The sequence below is a fragment of the Mustela putorius genome, unplaced genomic scaffold (assembly GCF_011764305.1).
Source record: "Mustela putorius furo isolate JIRA1106 unplaced genomic scaffold, ASM1176430v1.1 tig00003976_pilon_pilon_pilon, whole genome shotgun sequence".
In the NCBI taxonomy this organism is placed as follows: domain Eukaryota; kingdom Metazoa; phylum Chordata; class Mammalia; order Carnivora; family Mustelidae; genus Mustela; species Mustela putorius.
Window position 1 is genome coordinate 4,984,433 of NW_025422118.1, and position 24,172 is coordinate 5,008,604.

Genomic DNA, 24,172 nt, shown 5'->3' on the forward strand with positions numbered 1-24,172 from the left:
ACATTTTAAGTGTCAACTTTATAATTATCATGTTGGCTTACTTGGAGTACATTCTGAATCAAGTACCATCAGTACATTAACCACTTCTTTCTTTTCATTCAACAATTGAGAAACATTTAAAACTGGCATTTTCAATAGGCAGAAAAATGGCCCTTTGTCAAGGAGCCTAGTTTTATAGAGACTAACCATTATAAGTTTAACTTAAATGCCATGAGTAAAAGCTTGAAGTAATGCAAATTAGGGGAAAACTCATGTTTTACAGGATCTGTATCTGTATCTTATCAGTTTGACAGATATCTGAAAGATATACTATATTTAAATGCCTTTGTAATCAAGATTATTTAATTCTCAAATATTTTAACTATGAAACTTTGTAAAGAGAAACTTTCATTTTCCTTTCCAGCAGTTTATAGAAATTTATTCTAAATAGATCAGATATTGGGATTTGAGAAGGCTAAGTCCAACAGTTTTTACAAGTAAATAATATGTGTTCTCTCATCAGTTTTTACAGAGGTCTCCTTAAAAAAAAAAGAGAGAGAGAGACCTGATTGTACTAATCCACACATGAAAAAGGAGGCTTTAATTGTGTATGTTTTGGTATTAGAAAACTTTGTTTTGCTTTTGTTTCTTGCCTTATATGGAGTTTTGCCCTCCTTTCAAAGGATTTTTCTTAGTTCATGGTTATTGGTTGTTTAAAATCATTCACCTAATTCTTTTTTTTTTTTTTAAGATTTTATTTATTTTATTTATTTATTTGACAGAGAGAGATCACAAGCAGGCAGAGAGGCAGGCAGAGAGAGAGAGAAGGAAGCAGGCTCCCCGCTGAGCAGAGAGCCGATCCCAGGACCCTGAGATCATGACCCCAGCTGAAGGCAGTGGCTTAACCCACTGAGCCACCCAGGCGCCCCCATTCACCTAATTCTTAAGGACTGAATAAATATCCAGAAATGTTTTTAGAAATGTTTCAAGGTTCAGAGGAACATTACTCCTCCCCTGACCCTCATGGTGCCATAGAACATTCTATGTTCAGTCATATTTCAGTGTAGTGTACATACATCCTTTAGGGATTCCTTCCAATCTGGACAGGGATGGTGGCGGTGGTGGGTGTTGTAAAATCAAGTTACTAACATTCTCTCCCTTTCTTTGTAATGGTAATTTATAATGGAGAAGGTAGATTAAGGCTTTCTTTTCATTTTAATAAATACTAACAATTTTTTGGTATCTGTAAATCAAACTCTACTGGATATGCAATATGAATGAACTGTCACAGTTGCCTTAAGGAGTTATTTCCCCATTTTATGTGGATTAGAACACTGAAGCACAGATTACATAATTTACCTAAAGGTCGCAGAAGTTTAAATAGAGGGACTAACATTTGCACCCTGTCTTTCTCATTTCAGTCCCACTGTTTTTTACACTACATTGCTTCTCTCTATTAAATGCATAAAATTCATTTGACATTATATAACCTTTTTTAGAAGACTTTTATGCTCTTACCAGTTAGCAATTTTAAGTTCCATTCTGTCCTCCAGTTCAGAGATGTTTCTTAAATCTTCTCAGTGTAGGGTAGCACCCATGGCAAAAAGAAATGGTAACCCCTTGAAAAACAAAACTCTTACCTCTTCTCAAAATGATCTCTATAAAACTTCTGTCATGATCTGTATTGTGAAGTCCAGATCACTGTAAACTGTCTAATCACGAAACAGAAATGTTCCCTGGTCTCACTTCCCTAGGTTTAGGAGTGGCCTGTAATGAACTCAGCAAAGGGTAAGTGGATGGGAGGGAGAGGAGAAGTGGGTGTCACAAGTGGGTTAGAGCAGATCTTCTGTTTCCCTCCAAATAAGATAGCTGGATTGGTACGTCAGAAGAACTGTCTTAATAAACCCTTGGGTTGGTTATCACTTTATATCATGGCAGGGAGAAGTGTAAATGGTTTGCGTTACCTTAGTGAAGTTCAACAAATTATGGCTCCTTTAGAATCACGTATCATGCTGATCGAGAACACCTTCATTATCTGGTGGAGAAAGCTAGAATTAATTTGAGATTATCTCAAGATATGACTAGAGACCAGGAGAGACTCAACTCTGCCTTTCGGTATTACTTGATACGTTGAAGGTGGATCAGTGTCTCTACCATGTTATGTAAATAACTTATTTGCTATTAGGTGACATGTCATTTTATTTCTTTGGATTGTCATCATAGTACTTGTAAATATTAAGGAATGTAGCTTTGTCTTCCATAGGGGGTTTTAAGTATGATGTCAAATGCAGTTTATATCTCCAAATTAACTTGCAGTTTTCTTCTGGGTGTGTAGGGATAAGGGATAAGGTACTGAGTAGCTCAAACTCCCTTAAACAATTCTGGCAACACTCTTCCGTCAGATCTTTCTTTTTCTTCATATTCTCTTTCCCCCACCCCCAACTTTTAGCACAGCTGCATAATAGGTGTTGGTTTATTTTTTTTCCCTCATGGAATCATGGGTAGTTTCATTGCAGCTCATCTCTTTCTGTTTGTTTCGTATAGGGCTGATAGTTCAGGATCATTCAGACCCCATGTTCAGTTCATATGCCTATAAGTCCCACTACCTACTGAATGAATCAAATCGTGCAGAGTTGATGAAATTACCTATGATTCCTTCTTCGTCAGCTTCCAAAAAGAAATGTGAGAAAGGTAATAATCAAAATAGTTTATCTCTTTTATTTTTGCATTTCCTTTTTTTTTTTTTTTTCTCTTTAAATGAAGGGGGGAAATGTATGCCTGTCAAGCACCATCTGTTGCTTTTGGTAAATTCTACCTTGGTGGTTGTGACTGTGTCTTCATATGGCTGCAACATTATTAAAAAGGGCTTAAAATAATTCCATTATTACAAATTCTTACCTACTTATACTCTTCTCCTTGAATAAATTCTCACACATTACATGTATCTATGGGTTATTAAAATTGAAAGGCTAGGATTTTGCTTTATATATAGAAAGATATTCCAAAGGCTCTTTCTCTTCTGCCTGATGTAGAACTACCATTCATGTTAGAAAAGAATAGACGTGACGTAAATTGTTCTGAACTTTCAGCTAAAAAATGAGGGTAGGTTATTAAAAGAGGGAGACCAAGAGATTTATACTTAAAATTTTGATTTTAGGGTCTATGCTGTCCTTTTGTTTCTTAAATGTTTTTATTAAGATGCTATGAAAACTAGTTGCCCTTCTCTTAGGAGACTGGGGAGATTGACCCAAATGGGTATTGAAAGGCGACCCAGCTCAACTGAAGAATTGCTTATGGGTAATTTATCTACAGAGAACCAAGAGCTAAATGTATATTTCTATTCTCCCAGTTAATTTAACCTGTAGAAGAAACCCATTCCTTGTATTTAGCCTTACATAGCCTACTTGTAACACAGGGAAAAAGTAATTTAACAGTACTGTATTACTTAGGGAGTTATTATTCTCAGAGGGTAAAATAAAAGGAAGGTGAAGGGCTTTTCCTGTATACATTCCCTTTATGATCTGGGGTCCAGGTTCAGAATCTTTAAAGAAAAATTAATACATACCTAATAGACTGGGTATATTTGAAATAAGTTTTTTTTTTCATTCATTGTGTTGCCTGCTTGATGTATCTTTTTTCTTTGTCAGACATCTGAAATGGCAACCCATGACTAAAGAAAATACAACTAACTAAACAGGGTGACTAGAACCTGTGGAGAAGTAGCTCGGAGAGAGTATTGGCTTGCTTGCTTGCTTGTTTGTTTCTTTTCCGTTGAAGTCAGAGGATGTCACCTGACTGGTGATACCACCTACTTCTAAAACAAAGATGGACAGAGCAGTCTGACTAACTCCATAATGCAATAAAATTAGACTACCCGAGGCATTCATTTTGGGAAATGCCTTGTTTCCTACTGGCGCCTTTATAAAATTAGATTAATTCAATTGTTTCTTATGTTGTTTTCAGTACTCAGTATTGACCTTGACATGAATTGAAATTATTTTGAGCCCTCTCTTTGCTTAGCTTGAGCCATGTCTTACTTCTTGCATCCTAAAGCAGTTTTCTTGCATAGCACCAAGGTGGATTGTTCATATTTTCATTTTTCTTGTGTATTTTTTGTCAAAAAATCACGGTGATTTTCATTGACGATTCTGGGTCTGTATTTCCTCTGAAATAAGTCTTTTAAGTTTTAATTTTAATTAAGGTCTATTCCATTATGTTAAAAAATGGCCAGGCTGACTTTTCCACATCAGCTCTAATAATCACATGTACTCTAAAGCAGTTTGCTAAGACTCCTTTCCCTACTGGTCATTCCTTTCTGATGGAGAAGTCAGTTATCTCATTTTTACTTGAAATTTAACCGAATTCCCTACCTAGGCTAAGAGCATTCAGGTAGCTAATCTGTAGCTTGGAGAATTGGAACAATGAATCCATATTGAAACTGCGAAGGGAAAAAATCTCAATGATTAAAGCAAAATCTTTTAAGCAGAGGAAATATAGTAATTTATTTCATCCCTGATTGTAATATAGATTTTCTTTTTGTTTTTTGTTAATCAGTTAGACGTTTGAAAGTCTACAGGAAGAAAAGATTTTCTGGAAAATTGATAGCAAACCCTCAAAAGGTTGGAGCTGTGATTTCATAAAGTTGTGTAGAGGGCTCTTAACCTTTTGCTTATGAGATTTTAAATCTCCGTATATTCATGGGTTACGGACCTGATTTTCTAATAGAATTAATTTTTTTCTTTTTCCGTAAATGTCTGTGTTATATTTTATCTTCAGTGGTTAACATCCTTCTCTGTCACTTGTTGAAATACCTGTTAGAAATAGCTAACCTGCCCCCAAATCTCTTTTATTTCTTTGCACTTAAAAATATTCTTTTGTTTTGTTTGCTGCACTTGTTTTGGTCTTAATCCAGAGATCATTTTGTGTATTTCAAAGGAGAGGATTTTGCTAGGAGAGGGATCTCCTTGAGTGTGGTACTTCATTCTACAGTGACATTTACTTAGTTTTATGCTATAAAGCAGTGGTTCTCAATATGAAGTCAGAAAAAGTTATGTAAACAATTTTTGAACTATGTTTAATATTTCAGAAAATCTAACAGAATCACACATTTGTGCAAAATAAGGCTGCATAAGATTCTTTATATTTGGCTATGATTTGAACAACTTAATGTGATAAGACTAATTTTACTATTGGGATCAGAACCTCTGATTGGCAGTTATATATTTCTTTGGTTAATAAAAACAGGAGAAATTGTTACCTTTAACAGGGGTTTTGATTTCTGTTTTTTGTTTGTTTGTTTGTTTGTTTGGGCTGGCTTTTTGTTTTTTGGGTTTTGTGTTTTTTTTACTTTTTGCTGCTGTTGTTTTTTGTTTGTTTTTTTGATAAAATATTAAAAAAAAAAAAATGAGTCCCTGAAGAAGGGAAAGGGGATTCTTGGTGATGAAAAGTTGCAAACCACTGCTGTATAGCTTGTTTGACTTTATTTTTACTGGAAAGGCAAATGATAATGTTTTATCACAAATTTGAGAAAGTACAATCCTTTGCTTTTTTGCATTCTTTTATGGGGAAATAAAAAAGTACCGGTCAACCTATTGGCTATCTTCATTCTTGCTAATTTTATTATAAAGGGATTCAGTTAACTGTGGTACTGGATTAAAATATGAAGATGACCACTGCTTGCTTTCTTAGCTCCCAAGGAGAAAAGAAAGCAAGTTGCTACATATTTCTTTGAAAATCTGCTCTCAAATCTATTCAGTCTAAAGATTGTAAGCATCTGTTATGTCATCTGTTAAAGAGTTTTAGCTGCCTGCAAAACTGATACCTCAACTGCCCACCTTTCTGAGGGGTAAAGACCTCAGTAATGTTTTTCATCCTCCTCAAAAGCTTTGAGTCTCTGGTCATGCAGCCCTGAAAAGGACTGGAAATAGCTAAATCTGTTCATTTGCTTTCTATTTTAATCCATCACTATAGACCTGACTCAGTCCCTTTATTTTCCCCCAATTTGAATCAAAGTTAATGCACTTAAAAGATAACTTTCTCTTTCCTCTTTCTTGTTTTCTTTCCTCTTTTCTCAGTTATTAAGACTGTTTATTTGTTTCAAGGTGGAAGATTGCTCTGCTGTGAATCGTGTCCAGCTTCCTTCCACCCGGAATGCCTGAGCATAGACATGCCAGAAGGCTGCTGGAACTGTAATGACTGTAAAGCTGGCAAGAAGCTCCATTACAAGCAGATTGTTTGGGTCAAATTGGGAAATTACAGGCAAGTTTTTCCAAGGACAAAGAGGAAGTATTCAATCATTGTTCAGACACAGGTGTTCATAATCTGAATACAAACTGGCAAGGAGATAGGTAGAACAGCACAGAGCCACTTCCTTGAAAAAAAAAAAAAAAGAAAGAAAGAAACAGAAGAGAAACCTGTTTTGAGTTAGTTTTTAGAGGACTGGGAGGTTAGTTGTTGTTGGATTTTTTTTCTTTTTTAATTGGTTGGTTGGCTTGTTTTTATGTTCTGAAAGTTATTTTATACTAATGCACTGTGTACTACTAGATTTTGGAATAAAATGTCTTATGTAGGTAGTAGGGAAGATGTTTTCTTTGTGTCCTAATACATTCATATTGGTTTCTCATAAAATGAAGACTATATCCTGGCCAAAATAGCTCTCTTTTCCCATTTTAGTTCCTGCTAGAAGCTTTAAACTGCGTGCAAGGAGAGAGTTTTTTAGAATTTAAAGAGAAATTATTTCATTAAGAGCGTTTAGTTCTTAAGACTAAGAATGTGTGATTGTCATTATTTTCAAAAAACTTTCTCCTTTTAAGAACGCTCTCCTTAGCAAGCCTCCACTGAACAGGAATAGCGATTTATTTTATTTTATTTTTTAAAGATTTTATTTATTTATCAGAGAGAAGGGGGGGGAGAGAGCGAGCACAGGCAGACAGAATGGCAGGCAGAGGCAGAGGGAGAAGCAGGCTCCCCGCCGAGCAAGGAGCCCGATGTGGGACTCGATTCCAGGACGCTGGGATCACGACCTGAGCCGAAGGCAGCTGCTTAACCAACTGAGCCACCCAGGCGTCCCGCGATTTATTTTTTTAAAAACTCCACATTTTACATTTTGAGGCACATTTATCATTTTACTAATAGATACTATTCAAGAGAGCACAAATGAGAATCTGCAATTCAATTAGAATACTAAGTAAAATATATTTCTACCACCCAAAAAAAATTGGCAGTTAAATACATAAACAATTTTATACTTCTGGCAAAAGATAGGGAGTTTTGAAAAGCAAATGTTAAGCCAAAGTAAAAAGTTTGCACTTATACTTTAATAAGAAAAGACAAATACCTTAACAAGAACAGAGACAAAGAAGGGAAAGAGTCAGTTTGCCAAAGAATAGCAAAGAGAAAATAAACGTGAAAATTGCTGACCCTCAGGGCACATGGGTGGTTCACTCAGTTAAGCGGCTGCCTTCGTCTCAAGTCCCACAGGAGTCCCGCATTGACCCCCACATTGGTCTCCCTGCTCAGGCGTCACATTAAAACTGTAACTGTCTGTGCTTTGACTTAGCACTTCCCCTTCAAGGAATTTAAGGGGAAAAAATTGGACAAGGAGGCAAAAATGTATTTATAGGAGTGTTCATTGCAGTATTCTTTTTTAAAAATTTTATTTATTTGACAGAGAGAGAGATCACAAGTAGGCAGAGAGGCAGGCAGAGAGAGAGAGAAGGAAACAGGCTCCCTGCTGAGCAGAGAGCCTGATGTGAGATTCGATTCCAGGACCCTGAGATCATGACCTGGGATTTGTCAAATAAATTACAACATATCCATAACCATAAGAGGATAATGCTGGTCTCTGTAGTAACATAGATGATATCCACAATATATAGTTGAATTTAGAGAGGATGTTAAACAGCGTATGCATTATCTTTCCATGTGTTTACATGTTTTTTAAAAATTGTAGATATAGATATGGGTTTTTTTTTCGACCCAGAAAGAAATACATCTATTGTTAAAGTATGAGGCATAAGATTAAAGGGGAGGCATTTTCAAATTTTCTATTATACATTTCTGCATTGTTTTAATTTTTAATCACAACTGCTTTTTATAATTAAAAATATATCTTTCCAGGGTGGGGAATGGGTGTGAGTTTGACAATTGATAAAACATTTCTATATAAGAAATATCTAAAACAGTGTAAGAAGCCTTCAGATCCTCACATAAATTTCAGAATGTCTACTTTTTTAAATTCCTTTTTTCAGTTTGGGTTTTTTTGTTTTTTTGTTTTTTTTGAGATATAACTGACATAACATATTAGTTTCAGGTTGATTCAGTATTTGCATATGTTGTGAAATCATCACCACAACAAGTCTAGTTAAGCAACACACATAGTTACAGAATTTTTTTTGCTTGTAATAAGAACTTTTTGTTGTTATTGAACAATTCCATTTATATGAAATGACCAAATTAGGCAAATCATTAGGGACAGAAAGCAGATTAGTGGTTGCCAAGGGCCAAGGTAGGTGGGAGTAGGGAGGGAATGCTCGTGGGTTGCACAGCATTGCAAATGTACTAACAACTATAGTATATACAACTTAAAATGCTTAAAATGGTGAATTTTGCCTCAAAAAAAGTAAAAGTAAAACAAAACAAAAAAAAAAACCAGGTGGCTCTAATAACTTCAAGATGCCTTTGAAATGATATCTCCATGGCAACAGTCTCTGAAGAGATAGGATAAGAACTTTTAAGGTCTACTCACTTAGCAACTTTCATGTATACAATCCAGTATTATGAACTATAATGTCACCATGGTGTACATTACAAATTTCCTTTATAAAAAGTTATGAATATGAAAGTATCTGCAATTAATTTTCTTACTTACATTTTAATCACATTACATTTTTAAAAAGCCCAAGTAGTGCTCTCATTGGGGTTCATAGCTCAATGAGATTTTATATCAGGTCAGGTCATTTTCACATGCTTTGCAAAGACTCCCATCCATGAACTAATTCTTTTTTTTTTTTAATTTCTTTTCAGGCTAACAGTATTCATTGTTTTTGCACCATATCCAGTGCTCCATACAATACGTGCCCTCCCTAATACCCACCACCTGGTTCCCCAACCTCCCTCCCCCCACCCCTTCAAAACCCTCAGGTTGTTTTTCAGAGTCCGTAATCTCTCATGGTTCACCTCCCCATGAACTAATTCTTTTTTATTTTTTTTAAGATTTTATTTATTTATTTGACAGAGAGAAAGATCACAAGTAGGCGGAGAGTCAGGCAGAGAAATTGGAGGAAGCAGGCTCCCGCTGAGCAAAGAGCCCGATGTGGGGCTCGATCCCAGGACACTGAGATCATGACCTGAGCCGAAGGCAGCGGCTTAATCCACTGAGCACCCAGGCGCCCCCCATGAACTAATTCTTAATGTATTTTTTTTTCCAGTCAGGCCCAGCTGGGTCACATGAAGCTGTTTTCTTTTCAATAACTGGTTACCCCAATGCAAAGCCTCCTGGGGGAAGTGAGGAGGACCCAGAACAACCCCTGGCAGAAAGTGTGCCCCTTCCTAATTGTCCTAGTGAATGTAGTTATTGTGTACACACTTACTACCTTAAAATGAGTTAGAAATAACCATTTCCTGGGGCACCTGGGTGGCTCAGTCAGTTAAGTGTCTGCCTTTGGCTCAGGTCATGATCCCAGGCTGTATGGGGCTCTCTGCTTAGTGGGGAGTCTGCTTTTCCCTCTCCCTCTGCTGCTCCCCCCATTCCCTCTCTCTCAAATAAGTAAAATCCTAAGAAAGAAAGAAAGAACCATTTCCTGAAATACTGATTACACAAAATAGTGTTTTAATAATTTGAGCACAAACTCTTGCCTACTTTTTTTTTCCTCTCTCACTTTTTTTTTTAAGAGAGAAAAAGTGAGCACGTGACCTGGAGGTGGGGGCAGCAGGGGCAAAGCTCAAAGCCTGACTTGGGACTTGATCTTGTGAGCCTGTGATCATGACCTGAGCTGAAATCAAGAATCAGTTGCTTAACTGACGCAGCCACCCAACTAAACCTCTCTTGCCTACATTTTAAATTAATTCTTAGGGCTGCCTGGGTGGCTCAGTCAGTTAAGTATCTGCTGTCAGCTCAGGTCATGATCCCCGAGTTCTGGGATCAAGCCCTCTTGGGCTCCTTGCTCAGCAGGGAGCCTGCTTCTCCCTCTCCCTCTGCCTACAGAGCTCTGCCTGTACATGCACTCTCTCTCTTTGTCAAATAAATAAATAAAATCTTTTTAAAAATTCATTCTTAGGTGACTATAGGGTACTTTTTAGATGAAACATGTTCAAGTTCTGCACTATAAATCTGGGAGTGTAATTATGTTTTATCTTCTAAATAATATAATTACTCATTAAGTGAATGGTTTTATCAGACATCTGTAAAGTAAAAGATGGAAAAAATTTAAGTTTTTGTGTATTTACTGTTCATACTGATTATTTTACGTACTACCAAAACTTAACCCTTCACTGGCCCAATTGTTGGAAATTGTCAACTGTAACTCACAAAGATTTCATTTAGTGATTGTTGTGTAGTCAGTCATTGCATGAAACCATTGTTTTCATCCTGCCCCAAATCTCACATTATGATGTGAGATGAATTAGATTCTGAAATACATACTTACATAAACCTCATACATATGACCAAAAATTATTTACCCTGGTTGATTAGAGAGAAGAAAATGCTTGTTTGAATGGAAGTGGTCATTCTTTACTATAACATCTGTTTATTCTCAGATGATTCCCTTGACTACTAGAAATAAACATTTATACCTTGAAAGATAATCTTGGAATTAAGAATGCCAAATTTGGAGGAACACATGACGTTTTTAGGATTGAAGTTGGGTTTGGAATAGTAAAAAAAAGTAAATAGTAAAAATGGTAAATTCTGATTCTTAAACTGGGTAGTGAGTTCATTGTTATTCTGTTTTTATGCTTTATAACTTGTATGTTCATGATACATATTTCTTTATATCAAGTATTTTTTAATTTTTTTAAAGATTTTTTTATTTACTTGAGATCAAGAAAGAGCAGGAGCAGGGGACCAGAAGAAGAGGAAGAAGCAGGCTTCCCACTTAGCAGGGAACCTGACATGGGGCTCGATCCCAGGATCCTGGGATCACAACCTGAACCAAAGGCAGACGCTTAACCATTTGAACCACCCAGGCGCCCAACATCAAGTATTAATTTTTAAAGAAAAAACTAGATTGGGTGTTTAGGGTATAGTTTATTTAGTCTGTGTTCACTAATTCACTAATACATATGGGTTTTTTAAAAAGATTTTATTTATTTATTTATTTGAGAGAGAGAACAGCAGTGGGGAGGGGCAGACGGAGGGAAGGAGAGAGAGAAGTAGACTCCCCACTTAGCAGGGAGCCTGATGTGGGGCTCAATTCCTGAGCCGAAGGCAGATGCTTAACCAACTGAACCACCCAGAAGCCCCTCAAATATGTTTTAAATGATGTGTGGTTTGGTAGGGTTAAAGATAAACAAGGAATTTTTTGTCCTTAGAAACTGAATGAAAATTGCAGGTACAAAACCTCCCCCTTGCCCCAGGCCAGCCATGTAAAAGAATGGTATGGTTTGTTCATTCTCTTGATCTGAAATTGCTTTTGTTTTCAGATGGTGGCCAGCAGAGATCTGCAATCCCAGGTCTGTGCCACTGAACATCCAGGGCCTTAAGCATGACTTGGGGGACTTCCCTGTGTTCTTCTTTGGTTCTCATGACTACTATTGGGTACACCAGGGCAGAGTGTTCCCTTATGTTGAAGGAGATAAAAGCTTTGCTGAGGGACAGACTAGTATTAACAAGACCTTCAAGAAAGGTAAGTTGAATGATGTTTATAGGGGCTCAAAACTAAGGGGCTCAACTCCACGGTTGATTTCTCGCCATGTCCTGACTTGCGTAGAGAACTTTCACCAGGTGTTAGGATCCAGCGTCCCTACGTATCCAGTCACATTAGAGCCACATCTTATCCAGTCAGTTAGAGAAATACATTTCATTATAGTAGACTCTGCCATCTGTGTGAAAGGAGTTTCTTCTGCGATCTTTCTACAAACATAAGAGATTATTTTGGAAATAATCTTCTTAATCAAGTGAAGCTCCCTTGCCACAGAAGAGCAGTAAAATCTTCTCACGAAGAGCCTTACAACTGTTTTTGCAACAAGTTTCCAGGAAGGTTGGCTTTCTGTAAGAGTAAAATAAATTTAAATCTGGTACAATTTAAAGAGCTGTGGAGATTTTCGGTTGGTTGGGGGTATTTTGTTTTTTGTATTTTTCTTTTTGCTTTACTTGGAAGGGTCTGATTATTGAAGTAGGACCTCTTCCTTGAGGCAGCAGCTTGCACAGAGCCCAGCTTTAACCCTAAATGAGTTATATCCTATTTCAGTGTCTTGGTGGAAAATGGTCATTTCCTGAATAATTTTAAAAAGAAAGCCTCAGGCCAGATCCAGGGCATTGAGAAGGCAACGTAAAGCTGCTCTCCTAGAAGTTTTTTGGGTTTTCTTTTTGGTGTTTATATACTTTGTTTGGTCTTTATTGGCAGCACTGGAAGAAGCTGCAAAACGTTTCCAGGAATTGAAAGCACAAAGAGAAAGCAGAGAAGCGCTAGAGACTGAAAAAAACTCAAGAAAACCTCCTCCTTACAAACACATCAAAGTGAGTCTCTGCCCATGAAAACATTAGTATTTGACAGGCAACAGGAAACGCATTACTGTCTTAGTCATTAGAAGGCACTTTCTGACTTATGAAAACTTTTGCCACTTACCACCCCAGTCTTCAGTTGAACAGACCGGGAGCTTTGGTTGGAAGCATAAAATGGGAGCTGGGGCTGCTGGGGTGTGAGGAGGCCGTTGATAAGCCCTCTTATGACTGGGAGCAACGTGTTCCATGTGGAATCCTGTCCTTGCCCAACCAGGTTGTCCTGCAACCAAATGAGAATGTAGGTGTTTAGCTCCTCCAGAAAAGCTCATGGTTGTCTTCAGTTAGGAAATTTCCGTCAACTGGTAGAAGAAATACACAGGATAAATTCGGGAGAGTTTACGTCAGACTTTGGTATTTCTTTCCACTCAGGAGAGGCCATTTTGTTCTTAGCTTCTTCAGGGGAAATTAAGGTTAAGATAGAAAGAGCCTTTCTCAGAGTCATGCCGTGAGGCATTTGCCAAGCCAGAAATCGCCTGGATGTGTCTGATGTTTCCACTGAAATTCTTGATCTTCTTTGTGCCTTTTTCTTCTAGGCTAACAAAGTGATCGGAAAGGTACAGATCCACGTTGCAGACCTGTCCGAGATTCCCCGCTGCAACTGCAAGCCAGCCGATGAGAACCCGTGCGGCCTGGAGTCAGAGTGCCTGAACCGCATGCTGCAGTACGAGTGCCACCCGCAGGTGTGCCCGGCTGGTGAGCGCTGCCAGAACCAGTGCTTCACCAAGAGGCTCTACCCTGATGCCGAGGTCATCAAAACAGAGCGAAGGGGCTGGGGCCTCAGGACCAAGAGGAGCATTAAGAAGGTAGCGTGCGACAGGGGCTGGGCGGACAGACGAGGGCCTGTGCCTTTCAGAAGATGCTTCACCCTCTCCTGGGGATGGAATACATAAGAATTTAGGGCAAAATTTTGAAACTTTCCAAGGTGAGGGTTGGGCACTTCTTGAGCAAAGCAGAAGCAGTAGGAAGAGGCAGTAATAAAATACACATAAACTTTGGGTGTCCTATGATTAAGCATAAAAAGGAGAAGGGACAGTGGTCATTTTCACTGTGAAATATTGTTTGTTAAGCAAAAGAGCTATAAAAGGCTCCGCAGAGTCAAAAAGTGCAATGGTTAGAACATACTGGGATGAAAGCTAGCAAACCCAGGACTCTGTGCCTTTGTCACCATTCCTTGGCCCTGAGGCCAGGCAGGGCCAAGTCACAACTCCCTGAGCCTCAATTTCCTCCCCTCTCCAATGGACATGGTAATCCCTGCCTGCATATTTGAAAGGGTTGCTACCAGTCTCAGATTAGATTATGTATGTAAAAGCAACTGGCAAAAGTTGAGATCTTTGACCCTTATAAATTATCTTTATTCTTATACTTGGAGGTGGTTCTTCAGAGCAGTGTCTTTGTAGAAAAATTTTTAAATGCAAATAACTCAAAGAAAAATGAAAATCTGCAGCAAATCCTACTGTTTGAACAGTGACTGTCAAACTTCAGAAATCCTGGGAATCTCCTGGGATCTTACCAAGAATAATGTCTTACTGAAATATCTGGGACAGGCCTGAACAGTGTGCATTTTAAAACCAGGCCCCCAGCCCACCTCCACCTTCACACCTCCATCATGCTCCCCCTCCCCCTACTTGCCTAGTGCCCACAGAGAGAGAATGCAGAGAGGCTTCCACTGAGAGAAAGCAGGTCTGGTAGGCATTTAAAGCTACTCTTGACATTTTTGTACCTGTAAAAAAAAAAAAAAAAAAAATCACCTCTGTAATTAAGAAGTACCATATAATATAGGAAAGAGAAACAATACAAAAAAGATAATAAAGAGTGAAATTCCTCCATCCCTTCCACCTCCTCACCAGACATGACCATTGTTAAGAGGCTATCATGTAGCCTTTTATAACCTTTTCTACACAGTTGTAAATGTAAATGTATATACAAATACATATTCTGATATTCTATACTTAAAGGGTTTTTAAAAACATAAATATGATACATAGTATTTTATTCCACTTCATATATCATAAATACACCTTCATGACAGTACATACAGATTGCTCCTCATTCTTTGTAACAGTCCCATTGTATTCTATAGTAAAATGTACCATAACTTATTTCACCTATTTTCTAATTAATTTATATATATACATTTCATTCTGTAATGACCATTCTTGATCATCTATCTCTATGCACCCAGGGTTTTTTTTGAAGATTTTATTTATTTATTAGAAAGAGCAAGCACAAGCAGGGGGAGGGGCATGGGAGGAGGGAAAAGCAGAGGGAGAGGGAGAAGCAGACTCCCCGAGGAGCAGGGAGCCCGATCCCAGGACCCTGAGATCATGACTTGAGCCAAAGGTAGATGCTTAACTGACTGAGCCACATAGGCACCGCTTCAGGCACCCGTTTCTCTAGATTAGATTGCTTGAGGTGAGACTCACGCAGTAAGCACGTGTTTGTGAAGCTGCTTCAATGTGCCAGTGATTCCTCTGGGTATTTGGAAAAACAGTAGTGCACAAGACACCTTTGTGGGTCTGCTGGAGACAGGTAATAAACAGATATATGATGTTGAGTACCGCTAAAATGCTGCAGAGAAATACAGTGCAGTCAAAGGGGAAGGCTGGTGACGGGGATTGTTTTTTCAGACTGCTTGGGTAAGGAGGGCTGAGGAGGTGCCGTTTGACGTGAACATGAGGGAGAAAGCCGTACAAGCACATAAGGGAAGAGAGCATTCCAGACTGAAGAAAAAGCAAGGACAGAGGCCTTAGCATGCTCCAGAAACAGCAGGAGAGCCAGTGCATCTGGCGAAGGAAGAGGAAAGGGGTAGTTGGTAGGTAGGAGATACGAGAGAGGGTGGCCTGGGGCTAGATCCTGTGCAGCCTTAGAGGCCAGAGGTGGGAGGCTTCTGGAAGATTTTAGTGGGAAGTGACTTGATCTGACCTGATGTGTTCATTCTCTATTGCTGCATAACAATAATACTGCAAACTTGAGAACTTAAAATGTAACACATTTTATTTTCTCACAGTTTCTAGGGCTCAGGAGTAAGACAGTGCTTGGCTAGATTCTCTACTTAGGGTCTCACAGGGTTTTAGTCAGGATGCTGTCAAGGACTAGATTCTCATTCTTCTGCCTCAACTGGAGAAAGGTCCACTTTCCTGCTTGCATGGCTATTGGTAGAATTCTGCTTTTTGCTCCTGTGGGTCTGAGAGCTTTGGGTGTTTTCTTGGTCTCAGTTTGTTGTTGTTTTCATTGTTTTGCTGCTATTAGCTTCTAGAGACTGCACATGATTCCTTGCCAGATAGGGTTCCCCAACATGGATTTTTGCTTCCTCATAGCCAGCGAGGGGGAGAGACACGCCACTCCAATTGGATGCTAACATCTTGATGTAACAAACTCACTTAATCACATACATCCTGTCACCTTTGCCATGGTCTATTGGTTAGAAGCACATCACAGGTCCGGTTCACTTAAGGACAGAGGATCACACCACAGTGTGAGCCCCAGGAGACAGGCATTCTGAGAGCCATCTTAAGTACCTATGTGCCACCCTTGGGGTTCAGAAGAATAACTGGGTGTAGTCTAGGGCATTTATGGTCATGGGGAAGGAGTAGCAAAAAGGAAATCATTATTATCAGAGAGAGATGATGGTGGTGTGGACTGCTAGGGTTGTAGCAGAAGAGAAGTGGGTGGATTGCTGACATTTTGAAGGCCGAGCCAACAGGATTCGCCGATGCATTAGATACATGGATTGCATCCCTTGGCCAAAGGCCATTAGCATTTAAAATGTCATTGTAGGTAGGGTGCCTGGGTGGCTCAGTTGGTTGTGTCCAACTCTTGGCTCAGCTCAGGTCTTGATCCCAGGGTCATGAGTTCAAGCCCTGGACACAGCATGGAGCCTACTTAATGAAACCAAAGTCATTATAGAATGCAAAAAAAATTCTTTAAGTTTATTATTTTTTTAAATAATGTCTGCACTCAACATGGGGCTCGAACTCACAATCGTACTATCAAGAGGAGCACACTCTTCCAACTGAGCCAGCCAGGTGCCCCGAGAATGCAAAATTTTTGATGTTACTTTAATGCCATGCATATCACATATACAAATTTTTGCCTGTGACTTGGGGAGTTTTAGGGGTTATCCTAAAATTTATCCAGTTTAATATCGTGTTAACATCTTTTAAGAGTAATTGGATTTATTTTAAAATGTATTCTAATTTATTAAATTGATATAATCAAGAGAAAAGAAAAATACAGCTAGGATTATTCTGCCAGTTAGCTCTTGAGGAATTCCTAATGTAAGACAGTTAGTCTTCTACAAAATAGCTGGAAATATACATTCCTGAAAAGCAAAATCATGAAGACTGAGTAGCAACATAGAAAAGATTTTTGGTAAATTGAGGGTACAGAAGCCAAATATGAAATTGATTGTACACAGCCAGTTCTCTCCTTTTTATATGTAACAGATTCCTGAAAATGTGTGCCAGAGCCTGTTACAGAGTGATTTCTTTCTCAAAAATTAAAATATATATATATTAAATACTGAATTATACCCTATCTTTTTGCCATAGTCTTTAAGGACAGATTTCTAGCATTTTTAAAGTTCCCTATTTGGTCATTTTTGTTCACGGTTGAATTCACAGTTAATGGGTGTCTTTTGAGTTTGTCTTTTTATAAGATTTTTTATTTATTTTTTTTAATGTGGGGCTTGAACTCACAACCTCAATGGAACTCAAAAGTTCCATGCTCGGGGTGCTTGGGTGGCTCAGTGGGTTAAAGCCTCTGCCTTCGGCTCAGGTCATAATCCCAGGGTCCTGGGATCAAGCCCCACATCGGGCTGTCTGCTCCTCGGGAAGCCTGCTTCCTCCTCTCTCTGCCTGCCTCTCTGCCTGCTTGTGATCTTTGTCTGTCAAATAAATAAATAAAATCTTTAAAAAAAAAAAGTTCCATGCTCTGTCAACTGAGCCAGCCAGGTGCCCCACAGTTAATGGTTTTAAGTCCAGTAAGCAACTCTTTAGTTTTTTGTGTTTTTCTTTCAGATTTTATTTATTTGTTTGAGAAAGAGAGAGAGAGTGTGTGTGTGCACAAAGGGTGGCGGGGCAAAGGGATAGGGAGAAGCAGACTCCCTACGAGGACTCGATCCCAGGACCTGAGATCATGACCTGAGCCAAAGGCAGATGCTTAACCGACTGAGCCACCCAGGCACCCTGGTAAGCAACTCTTTGAGGCTAAGGTTTGTCTCTTTAGGACATCTGAAATATTTCTTTTACAAAATAGCTAGGAATATTTATTTACAGTGTTAGCAAATTGATATCAGCACTTTTAACTTTCCTGTATTCATTTTCATAAAACAGTAAATATAAACCATAATACATGATACTCAGGCTTTCATAGCCACAGAACCATTTCTTTAAATGAAACCTTACCTTGAATCCTAATATGTGGAAAAGATGATGTATAGCCAATTTGGTTGCAGTTCTGCTCTGTGGGTTTCAGTTAAAAATAAAAACCCTGCCATTAACCCAATGGCACCGGCACTGGGCTAATTCCAATATAAAGAGGAGTCCTCCCTTGTCTTAAGTAAATAAAGACTAGACTGACTTTTTATCCAGTCAGTTATTCTAAAAAACAGACAAACAAACCGACCATGCCATTAAATAAGTATAGTGTGGTGAGGAAATCTACCTGTGAGGGCGGTGGTCCCACGTCATGGTGTGAATTGCTCATCAGCTGTGTCACAGCCTGGGCTAGATGGAGGGAAAGCCTGGTAAGGTGACAGAGCATGGGGCTCAAATGTGCGTACCCTCCTCCGTCCTTCATGAGAAAGGACTGGAAGGAAAACGTAGTTGCAGTTATCAATTAAATATATTTCTTTTTCTTTTTTTTTTTTGTATTTGTACATTTCTTTTTCTAACCTAATTCTTTGTCATAGCCCAGAGGTCAACTTTTGGGGCCACCATTCCCCACTGGAAGCAAGTATGTAGCTCCTTGAGGCTGACTCAGAGCCTCACTGACCCCACTAACAGCAGACCGCCAAGGGAAGGGACATGCACAGGACATTAGGTTGGTTTCTTCCAGTCTGACCCATTAACTTTTTCTCTTATTACAGAAGTGACAATCTTTTGTTTTTATCAGTAGAGAAGGGTTAAATATTCGTAAGAATGGTAGCTTATGTTCTTAATGATTTGCCAAAATCAAGAATATGGTACTTCTCTTTAGATTACTGAAATTTACTCTCAATTCAGAATACTGAAAAACTCTCAATTTACTCTCAAATACCGTGAATCTAAGTGATTAAACCATGAGTTCTAAGAACTAGTGAAAATTTGTAGAGGGGAGGAAGTCAGGGTGGGAAGAACGAGAAGTCTGGTGAAACAATAAGCAAATACATTGTTTCCTACGACATTTCTTTTTCTATATGACAAAAAGTTCTGTAGGTAATGCTCTTGTCCTGGATTGAATCAGCCATGCTTTGGGGGTGAAAGGGTTAATGACTGAATTTATAAACACAAGATGTTGAATTATATATTTACCTTATGTTAAAAGAAGCTAGTCATGGGGCGCCTGGATGGCACAATCAGTTAAGTGTCTGACTCCTGGTTTCTGCTTGGGTCCTGATCCCAGGATCCTCGGATTGAGCCCTGTGCTGGGCTCCCTGCTGAGAGCTTCTCCCTCTCCCTCTGCTCCTCCCCTGCTTGTGCTCTCTCTCGTTCTCCCTCTCACGTAAGTAAAATCTTTAAAAAATAATAAAAGAATCTAATCACTGCACACCTGTGAGAACAGCAAAATGAAAACTAGTTGGCAGTGCTGGCAAGGATGTGGAGAACTTGGGTCTCTCCTGCAGTGGGAAAGTATGATGGGGATGTAAAATGGTGCAAACACTCCAGAAAATAGTTTCTTATAAAACTAAATGTAAACTCACCATTTGATCCAACCAGTTGTACTCCTGGCCATTTATCCCAGAGAAGTAACAACCTATCTGTACACAAAAGCTTTTTACCAGAATGTTCACAACAGCTTTGTTTGTAATAGCCCAAATATGAAAACAATTCAGACATGCCTCAGGAGACTGACCCAGTAAACAAACCGCAGTACGTCCACAGTGCGAAAGTGTGCTCAGCAGGAGAAAACAGACTGGACTGCGGACACACACAACAAATGGGTCAGGTCCCAAGAGAATTAAGAGTGAGGGGGTTTTTGCCAACCTCAAAAAATGACATACTGTGTGATTTCAAACGATGGCGATGGAGAACAGATTAGGCATGGGAGGGGGTGGAGGAGGGCAGGAGGCTGGTGTCATTATGGACTGTACAAGGGGTCTTCGTGGAGATGGAACAGTTCTGTATCTGATTGTGGTGGCAACACGATTCTACACCACACACACACACAAACACACGCACATAGTGCATGTAAAATTAGTGCAGTCTGAATAAGATTTATAATTTGTACCAATGTCAGCTCTTTAGTTTTAATACAGTCCTATAGCTCTGTAAGATGTTGCCTTAAGGAAATACTAAGTGAGGGGTACACGGATCCTCTCCGTGCTATTTTTGCAACTGCCTGTGAATATCTAGATTTACTCCAAAATAAAAAAGTTTTTTAAAAAAAGAATTCATTTAACAGGCATTAACCCTAATGCTGTACACTTAGTAAACGTCGGCGTAATATACCCTCAAAGGCTTGAGTTAGCCTTATCGCCGGCTCCCACCATTATGTCACTCAGACATGTTGTCATAAATCATACTGTCGCAAGAAAAGACAGGTCATCACCTTTTGAGACACTGCTACAAGAAAAATAGTGCCACCTGCCTGCCAGGGAATGACAACTACTATTTGTTTGTAGCGTTCGATTTCCAGGATTCTTTTTGGTTAATGCTCTTGGATTACACATGGGTGTTAAGGAATGCTCTCAAAGGGAACACATTGGTTTTACATTTACAGAGTGCGTGCTTCTCTGCAGGGTGAATTTGTAAATGAATACGTTGGCGAATTAATTGATGAAGAAGAATGCAGATTGCGAATCAAGAGAGCCCACGAGAACAGTGTAACTAATTTTTATATGTTAACTGTTACCAAGGTAAAATTGCTTTTTTTTTTTTGTAAGAAATAAAGGATTTTTGGTCTTTGTTTCATGGGCTTAGGTTGAACTCCATTTCCTCTAATTTGATTGTTTTTTTCTGGAGAATGAGGGTGCTTTGTCGTAGCCAGTACGCTAGCCACCATATTGTGCTAATTATAGCAGGCTATACAAAGGCTGATTGTTGAAGCCTTGCACTTGGCATGTGAGTGGACAGATGACCAGGACCAGCGTGGACATATGAGGCTTTTGTCTCAGCCCTTCTTAGTCACTGAAGGACCTGGCCCTCAGTTTCTCTGTCACTGACAGAGACAGTCGGCTTTCTCATGCTAAGTTTTAAAGCCCCGTTCAAGTTCTGATTGAGCAAAAAATTCTAACTCTGAATCGTTCAGTGTACTGAAATTTTGTGTCTGAGTTAGGACAAATGGGTGCCATCATAAATGAAATGACAGTAAAGCTGCTAGATTAATCCATGTGCTCCTAAGTCCCATTTGCCGCACATTCGGGACAGCCGTTATCTTGTGTCATTTCTTCAGCAGCCCTCTGATTTGCGGAGGATGGGAAACTGAGGTCCAGCCCTGACAAGCGATCTGTTGGATAGCTTGTCACAGTTGAGTGAAGGGCTAAGACCAGTACCCATGTTTTGTATGTTCCAGGCTCTCCCTGAAACTGAGTTAGAATATCATTAAAAGTAAGAACTAGAAATCACAAGAACTCTATTTTAACTGATATGTCATTGTTTGACAGTTTTACCACTTTCAGGAACATAAATTTCATAAATATAAAATGCCATTTATTTCTGATGGCTTAGTGGCCCTCTAAGCCCGCTGCTCACTGTCGGAGGCCCTCCAGCCATCATGATGACACTTGGGAGGCTCCGTCCTCCGGAACTCATCCAGATGATCAGAGTTTGAATTCAGGGCCAGAATGTTGAGCTTTTCACTGTGTTCTGAACGTCAGTGTAAGTGAAAATAGGAGGAGCAGGTAACCACTGCAGAGTATGTCTCACATGATAGCCCTTCCGTTGATCAAACGTCCGGATCTTCATTCAGAGGAAAGTCTCCCATACTTCCTCTGTCCCTCTTTATGGTGTGCTGTCCTGTCCATGTAGCCCCGCACTGGTTTTGCAGGAAAGGAGGGCTGGCAGCCAGCAGCGTGGTTCCCACCCCAGGCGGCGGGCTGAACTCTGCGTTCCGGCATCCCCGCGGCCAGTGCATTTTCTAAGTAGCATTTTTCTATGATCTGTGTCTAGAAACAGTTTAAAAAAATAGAAACTGAATTCCACTTTATCTTCATTGTCTTGGCTTGAAGCTCATCAAATAAAGTAGACAACTTGGTCACCGGCCCTGAGAGCATGTGTTCGGGGAGTTGGCAGCTGCCATAGACTCGGGCTGGGGTTGCATGTTTCTGAGATAGGCTCCTACTTGATTTTATGTCAAAGCTACCTCCATTGCTTTTCTTTCTGAAGGACCGTATAATTGATGCTGGCCCCAAAGGAAATTATTCTCGCTTTATGAACCACAGTTGTAATCCAAACTGTGAAACACAGAAGTGGACAGTGAATGGAGATGTTCGAGTGGGGCTGTTCGCCCTTCGTGATATTCCTGCAGGTAACAAAGCTATTTGCTCCCCATGTGCCCCTCTCTGGGCAGAATATCCTTCCAGGTTTGATGCTCAAGTATTTATTCAAGTACGATGGGGTTACATTTGGAATTGTTATCTGCCACGAAGAAGTGAAAATCTGTGTCCTGCAAAAGGGAGTCGAGCAAGAGCCTTTCTGCCCAAGAGGATGTTACAGAATCCTGTGCGTCCACGACCCTCCTGAATGACTTCTCCCAATTATTGCTGTCTGCACAATACAACCAGATGTTTAAGCTTTTGTTCTCTTATTTAAAGCATTAACATACTGGGTTAACATCAGCTGCTTTCTTGGTTTGTGTCGGGGGGCGGGGGTTGTTTGTTTGGTTTTTAGTTGAAAGATCAGTCTGTTTCAAATTAGACTCAAAAAGCTTCTGAAGGCAGTTACTGCTTCCCTGTTCCCTCAGCCGCCCAGCATCTTACCAGCAACGCTTAGCTGCTTCTCTGCCGGGGTTTAGAGAAATGGGTGAACAGGGAAGAGCTGTAGCTGATCCCGGGGACTCTGTTCAGGACCAGCCCAGCAGCAAGCTTGGACGACCCGGTTCGAGTCCCTGGGTCTTTGGTGTGACTAGTAAATCCGCACTGTGAGCTCTTCTCCAAGCACACTCTAAAGCATTAATCACCAGAGACCGTGTGGTCGCTGCTACTCCACGGCCCTACTGTTCATTCAGAAAGCCATGTAAATTACTTTAGAAAAGCAAGCTAAAGCAGAGCCCTTTTCTCCCGAGCAGATTTCCAATTCTTAGTCTCAGTTACATAGTTTCTGACCACTTCAATGAGAAGGATATGACAGCTTTTATAGACTGTTTTTTCTGCAATATTTGGTGGATGGGGGTGTTTTTCTCTATTGTTTCTCCCCCATCGCTCTTCAGTGTGGAGCACGGGTGAGAGAAAAGCCTTCGGGTCAGAATTATGTCTGTCTTTTCATTATGAGAGTGCGTGTGTGACAGCATGTCTCTTCCCTTTGACTCGAGTATGAGTAATTATTTCTCTTACTTTAGGGATGGAGTTAACATTTAATTATAACCTGGATTGTCTGGGCAACGGCAGAACGGAATGCCACTGTGGGGCAGAAAACTGCAGCGGCTTCCTGGGAGTGCGGCCCAAGGTCAGTGGTGCAGGGAGCGAGTGCCCCAGGCCAGCGAATGGGTCCCCAGTTTAGTTCGCATCCATCAGGTTCTGAAGAGATGTTTGTATTTCTCATTGAATCTGGAGTTACCAACATCCTTTTCAAAAAATTCTTAAAAATTCACACTATACCCAAAACCACTGGATGAGCCACTTTGAAGTGGTGAGTTCTGTGGTATGTGAATCCTTGCTTTAAAAAAATAAAGCGCCGTATTCAAAAATCAGTGAAAATGAAGCCTTATTTTTATTACAATACTGTTATGGGCGAAGTCCTCCTGCTGGTTTTTAGGTAACTGAACTACAGAGCTTAAGAGAACTCAGATGAGTGTGAGGCTGCGGGAGCTCCCTTTCCATGTAGAGCTTCACACGCTGTGTTCTCCTTCTCCCTGCCAGTCGACATGTGCGTCAACAGCCGAAGAAAAAGCCAAAAATGCTAAGTTAAAGCAGAAGAGGCGAAAAATCAAAGCAGAACCAAAGCAGATGCATGAAGACTACTGTTTTCAATGTGGAGATGGTGGAGAGCTGGTCATGTGTGACAAAAAAGACTGTCCCAAAGCATACCACCTCTTATGCCTTAACCTGACTCAGCCACCATATGGTAAGCGAGCCTTTTGGGACCCTTTCCCTGTCTTGCGTCTTGTCCAGTG

At 39.8% G+C, this 24,172-nt stretch overlaps 1 protein-coding gene across 5 annotated transcripts in view; it reads left to right on the plus strand.

Moving 5' to 3' along the window:
• Positions 1-24,172, plus strand: part of NSD3 (nuclear receptor binding SET domain protein 3) — a 121,330-nt gene that overhangs the window by 90,792 nt on the left and 6,366 nt on the right. For 2 of the 5 annotated variants that reach the window (XM_004758222.3, XM_045070915.1), the window contains exons 15-23: positions 2,524-2,670; positions 6,081-6,237; positions 11,623-11,825; positions 12,546-12,658; positions 13,237-13,506; positions 20,643-20,759; positions 22,228-22,369; positions 23,399-23,505; positions 23,919-24,123. In XM_004758222.3, coding sequence (XP_004758279.1) covers positions 2,524-2,670; positions 6,081-6,237; positions 11,623-11,825; positions 12,546-12,658; positions 13,237-13,506; positions 20,643-20,759; positions 22,228-22,369; positions 23,399-23,505; positions 23,919-24,123 — 1,461 coding nt within the window. Of the gene's footprint in view, positions 1-2,523; positions 2,671-6,080; positions 6,238-11,622; positions 11,826-12,545; positions 12,659-13,236; positions 13,507-18,614; positions 19,277-20,642; positions 20,760-22,227; positions 22,370-23,398; positions 23,506-23,918; positions 24,124-24,172 lie in introns of those variants that run through there. The other 3 variants (XM_045070916.1, XM_045070917.1, XM_045070918.1) reach the window with 3 other exon arrangements.